Source organism: Temnothorax americanus, unplaced genomic scaffold, assembly GCF_048541705.1.
Source record: "Temnothorax americanus isolate GAGA-0224 unplaced genomic scaffold, ASM4854170v1 Scaffold280, whole genome shotgun sequence".
NCBI classification, from domain to species: Eukaryota; Metazoa; Arthropoda; class Insecta; order Hymenoptera; family Formicidae; genus Temnothorax; species Temnothorax americanus.
This window is the reverse complement of record NW_027509422.1, coordinates 22,546-28,616: the sequence shown is the minus strand read 5'-3', so window position 1 is coordinate 28,616 and position 6,071 is coordinate 22,546. Positions and strand designations below refer to the sequence as shown.

Sequence of the window (6,071 nt, the reverse complement as noted above, 5' to 3'; positions counted from 1 at the left end):
TTACGCAGATCCTGCTCGATTTCTGCCTCTGATCTGTCGACAGATTATGTTAGTTGACTTGCTCAGTTTTTTGCGACAATTTGCGTTACATTATATGATCGCAACCTGAAACGAGAGAAACGGAAGATGAGGAAACGAAAGTGCGTAGATCATTACTGGTTATCTGAGAAAAACTAAAAAATAGTACATCCGGCACTATGGATTAGATAATATCAGAAAATTGAGATTGAGAACATGAAGAAAAGCAGTTGGAGATAGAGGCATAATGAGCATTGAGAGTATTACGTGAAAAGAAGTTAAGCGGTGAGGATAAGAGCGACTCGACAAGGCCGAGATTAGTAAGCTCGCGCCATAACTTGGACGGGTCAGAAATTACGCTTAATCTCGCCATGTTAAAGTGCTCCTTGGATGGTCTTAAATCATCAGTGAGACCATTCCTATACTGCCTATAAACATGAAAATCTAGAACGCTACCAGATTTTTGAGCAATATTGTATAGACGATTGCGATGCCGAATTCTACGAGCAAGAACATCAGTGAGCCAAGGCGCAGATGGACGACTCACACAAAAGGTGCGGATAGGTGCATGCCCGTCCAAACTGAAAGTGAAGTCTTTGACTATGGTATCCAGGATGCCGTCCAAGTCGGACTCACCAAGATTTTCACCGCCAAAATCTACTGCAAAAGAAGAAGATAACGTTGAGGTGAAAGTTTCAACGAATCTCTGCTCATCAAATTCTTTATAGTTCCGGCGAATTAAAGTACGCTTTGCAAGGGACGGAACCACAAACGAATACGTCAACTCAATAAGGTCATGTCCGTTAATGAAGGGTACATCCGTCTTGCGAAACAATAATACCTTGTCCAGACTATCGACAATGAAAACGTCGAGCCATGAGTCAGAAGAAGGAGTGTGATAGGTTGATTGCGACTCCACAATATGGAGCGACAATTGCGACAGAACGAGGAATGCCCGAGATAATAATTTCAGATGTCCGAGGGACACGCGGTACAGCAGAAAACTCGCAACTGACGCTCTGGGAGGCCAGCAGGCTCGCGCTCTGCGCCTAAAGCACAGCAATTCTCTCACCGTGACTCGCGACAAGCTCTAAGATGCGTGGCAACTGGTTCAATTTAAGCGCGAGACCAGCATTTACAGCCCCTTGACGATTAATAAAAGCGGTAAGCTTGTTGTCAGACTTTTCGAAGATGGCAGTGAACTTTTTGTCTAACGCGTCAAATTTTTTGTTAGTTTCATCGATTTTAGATAGAATGGACCGTAGCAATTTGTCAGACTGCGATTGTGCACCTAAGGGGGAAGCCATGTTCGAGAAGTGGAACGATTCCACACTGTTTTCGGCCTGCGGCGTAAGCGGAATATCCGATGACGTTGCCAAAGCTCTACAGCAATGGTCCGCGTATTTGGTCACAGAATAAGGCTTGATGCAACCGGGATGAAATAGTTTTTTGCACTCACACTCGACCGAAACAGTCGCAATCGACTTCTTGCATTTAAAGGACGCGCGTTGCATAAGTATACGTTGAGCAGGTAAGGGAGCCGAACTAGAGAAATGCAGTACAGCAGTCCAGAAGGTAACAGATTGTAGTACGTTTGGAAGCCCTTAGATGGTAACAAATTGTAGTATATCCTGAAGCTCACAGATAGTAACTTATGCGTGAATCCAGGTGCGAGAGATAGGAAAGCACGGAGATAAGAAAAGCAGGAGCATGCGCAGCAAGAGTCACGTCAATCCCAGAATGATGAGGCAAAAATGAGGTTAGAATAAGCAGCGACACTATACCTCGAGATATCCAGGACAGCAGTTGCAAGGAAGGAAAGATGCAATATCTATCCTGACAAGCAACAATAGACCTGCTCTGTCCTGCAACAAAAACAGCCCGGAGGCAGCTTACGGCAGAAATGGAGTTCGCCGAACACAGAGCAAGGAAACAAGGCAACTTGCGGTACTCACCGAGAGAGAGAGAGAGAGAGAGAGAGAGAGAGAGAGAGAGAGAGAGAGAGAGGGACGTATGTGTATATGACATTTTTTTTTGTTTATGCGTGGAGACTCACCCCCAAAGTTTGTACAAATATTTTTGAATCACCCTGTATAACATAATGTATAAAATGTAAAATATATTTAATAACGTAAAACACATTTATATAATATAGTATAAAGAATATACATATAATAGTAATACACATATACATGTATATAATCGAATTAAAGGAAGATTAGACTCTCAAATTACAGAAAGAAAGACAACTTAAAGTTGTTGAAAATACAGCGATTTGTCGCAGGTACTGAAATATCACAACACTTATCGCATGGAGCCGCAGAATCCGTTCAAGACCGATCTGGTGGACAAGATTGTGAGATCGGTGATGAACAATCGTTTGGACAAGATCACGTACGACGATGCGGAGGCTACAAAATTATGCGGCGATATCGCAACGGAAATACGGCGACGCGTGAAGAAACTTAACTTCGATAGGTGCGTGATTGCAGAACGTGAATAGTCGAGCGCATAGACGGGCACGGAGGGCACGGATACCGTATGAAAATGATTTTTCGCGAAACATAACTTTATTATACATATATGATGGTTGAATTTGTAAAAAATAACTTTTTATTTAATAATAATAAAAAATTTTCAATTTAAAAAATAAATTTTTAAGTAGTGGGAATATATATTTTGAAAAATAAAAAATAAAAAATAAAAATATTTTTTATGTGTCACTGTTTTCAAGTACTCTTCCAACCATTCAACTTTTATTTTAACAATTCTTTTCTATCTTTTGTTGATCGATATTCGCCCTGAAAGAGAAAAACCGATTTCTTTCAAAGAAGTCTTTCATCCCCTCTAAACATACGATTCGGCACGTTTTAAAAAATATATTAGAAACATATTTCAAAGCGGTTCCGGACAGTTGTAACATGCCCCTATTACAGAGTTATTACTGACCGACTCTTATAATAAAACAACTAATATTTGTTTCACTGGCTGTTATTATAAACCGGTGTTGTTAATATTAGATATAAAATAATTTTATTTAGTTATCCTAAATGCACGAGATTGATATTTATAAGATTCCGGACATTATAAAAAATTCATTAATATTTGATTGTAAGTGTCGATAAGTGTTTAGCTGCTTTAGTTACAGTTACTGAAATTCCTCGAATGTTGTATAAAAAAAAATTTCTTCCCTTCCAGACACAAGATTATCGTCACGGTCACGATAATCGAGAAGGCCAGTCAGTCCGTGGAAAGGACTCTCGGTTTCCTGTGGGATAGCGAAAGAGATAAATACTCCGCCTTCTCTTTCGAGGGTCGTACTTTTCACGCTCAGTACAGCGTGTTCGGTGTTTACTACGAGTAACGTATATACCTGAAGGAGAGATGCAATTTTTCTTTCGCGTTTCTTCCCTTTATTAAATATATAAGAGCACTGTAAAACACGATAAATGTAATACGTTAACGTTATAATTCTATTGAATTTAATCAATTCTACCGGGCTCCTGAATACACAATACAAAATCATATTCGCACGCGTTGGACATATAATTTCTCAATATAATTCTTTCTTTATTTCCTAAGACGAACTGTGCGTGAACGTTACAATATATATTATATATAGGTATGTACAACATGGCTGAGTTAGACTGTTAGAAGAAGACTAATAAAACAAAAGAGAGATTTTTTTTGTTGTTATTATAAATTGTCATTTTCAATAGATAATTTAATATAATATTACGTTGTATTTACATTTGCTAATTGTAATATTATTAATTAATAGATATCTTTTCATTAACCCGGCATTTATATGATTCAGTTTAGATCGACTGCCACGCAACACGCACCATCGCCAGCATGAGATTCTTCATAAAAGGAGCCTTCGGCAATAGCCCCGAAGTAGCCTAATTGTCAACGACACTTTGCCGCAGGTAATATTGACAAACCGGAAGAGAGAAAAAGAGAGAGAGAGAGAGAGAGAGAGAGAGAGAGAGAGAGAGAGAGAGAGAGAGAGAGAGAGAATTATTCTCTCTTTCTCGCTCTGATTCAGCTGATCGACCCGGATAGATTTATTTTCGATGTAGATTCACGTAAATGCAAAAAAATAAAAATTGGTGATTAGTCCATTACATATCTTCTTCTTGTAACTAACTTTACTCGTAAAAAACTCAAAAGTAATATGTATGTTTTTTCTGAATATAAAAATTTCTTATGAATTCTTTATTCTTTTATAATGAAACAAAGTAGTATTATATAAGAACTGATATAAATAATAAAAAATAAGAAGAAGTAAAAAGATGATCTATTACATAGTTTTATATGTGTTCGCGAGCGCGAGTGGATAGGATAGAGGAGTGCGAGAGGGCAAGGTCGTTTAGCGAGATTTAGAAAGCGGAAAGTTTTTGGTATAAAGAAACACTAAATATATTTACAATTATTTCCAAAATGTACAGTTCACTGGTTTCAGGTCTCGAATGGTTCCCGAGAAGCAGGTGAGCACACGAGCGGTTTAACAATCGAGTTCGTATTGGCGACGATCGGGTAGAAATTTAGGCGGTGAAGCGAATACAGCAAGCGGTTTTACGGTCAAAAGACGAGTGCTCCGGGGCGAGAGATTCGTTCGTCGCAACGGATTTTCCTTGTCGCGAGAAGGGAGGCCTCCTCTTCGCTAATTGCCAATGGCAAAGCCGAGCGCGAAAATTCAGGCAGCGCGATAGGCTTTCGGTAGTCTACGTCATCGTTTCTCCCGCGAGAGCGACGGTGACTTTGTCGATCAGCGTTTTGTTTCTATGCAAAAGTATTTATGACCTGAGTTGTCTTTCCCGAGCGCACGCGGTCGACTCATGGCTTCAACGCGATATTGACAATTGTATTTGTCACGAGAAAGTTAAGGAACGTTCGAGAATATGTAATTTGCTCAACGACTCAGGCCATAACGATCGCTGAAGAATCGTGTGAAATTTATGCATGCTCTAAATCACTCCCGGTCTCAAACAATATGTTTTTTCTAATAATAAAAGATTGAAAAAGTATATATAATTTGATTTAAATAATGCAAAACAAATCTCTAACAATATATTACATAATAAAATCAGTAATAACATAAGGTACAAAACCTTTTTTTTCTCGCAAACGTGTTTAGTTATTGTCGAATATGTTTCCCTCTAATAATGCAAATCCTATCTGTTAACGAGCGACAAGCTTTCGTTCGTAAAAAGTATTTTTTGTGTATCTGTGTATGTAAATCACTAATCAGGAAGAAAGTGAAACATCCATCGTGTTTGTAACAATTATTACGAATTAATTTTCCAGTAAAACATTTCCGTCTATGACCGTATATACTTATTTATGTTTTCAATTGACATGGTAGGCCGGTAGGCCTCACCGATCTTCGTCGTTTTAGTTTCGAGTTTCGAGACGCTGCCTGTTTTCAGGAACGTGGCGAACGGATATTTCAATTTCTGCGTACCGCTCAACTTGATACTGGGATTTTGCGAGGATTACAAACGCGTGGTGATCAACGCTCGTCACAAATTGATTTTGATACGATCGCGCAACAACAACAATTCCCTGGTGGGAAGTCTCGCGTTGGAGCCTACTATCAAAATACTCAAGATACAATGGCGAATGGCTCACGTGGTATTGAACGAGATCAACAAGCTGTCAATGCTGCGCGCCTTGGAAGACGGACAATATCTAAGTATAGGTTTCCGTTCGTGGGATCTGTACGAGTATCCCCTGTTGCAGAACACGATCAAACACTCGTGGACCATTAAGATCGCAACTCAGCTCGAGAAACCGCGATAAGTCGTCTTCGCTCTGCAGACGGGTCGGAAGAACGTCATGTCCCCCGACACAAGCCGATTCGACAACTGCAACTTGACCAATGTAAAACTCTATCTAAACTTGGAAGTTTATTTGTACGACGACCTGAATTTAGACTTTGGCAAACACAGATGGGCGATTCTGTACGATATGTACACGCGTTTCTGCAAGGACTACTACAGATACGAATATCTCGAGCCGAATCTCACCGTTTCGACTTTTCTACGTAA

General features: G+C 39.5%; 1 protein-coding gene across 1 annotated transcript; it reads left to right on the top strand.

The window, feature by feature from the left end:
- The first annotated feature begins 620 nt into the window (after positions 1-620).
- LOC143899725 (dynein light chain Tctex-type protein 2-like) lies at positions 621-3,382 on the top strand. The gene is made up of 3 exons (XM_077410245.1): positions 621-704; positions 2,303-2,496; positions 3,217-3,382. The coding sequence occupies exons 1-3, from the start codon at positions 621-623 to the stop codon at positions 3,380-3,382; spliced, it is 444 nt and encodes a 147-aa protein (XP_077266371.1).
- Positions 3,383-6,071: the final 2,689 nt, after the last annotated feature.

What these genes read in the sequence shown, in the direction of transcription:
- LOC143899725 (XM_077410245.1), top strand. Translation starts at nt 621, where the DNA reads ATGGTATCCAGGATGCCGTCCAAGTCGGACTCACCAAGATTTTCACCG. An exon ending in AAGAAGAAGATAACGTTGAG is followed by an intron (nt 705 to 2,302) that starts GTGAAAGTTTCA and finishes GATTTGTCGCAG; the next exon opens with GTACTGAAATATCACAACAC. An exon ending in AAGAAACTTAACTTCGATAG is followed by an intron (nt 2,497 to 3,216) that starts GTGCGTGATTGC and finishes CTTCCCTTCCAG; the next exon opens with ACACAAGATTATCGTCACGG.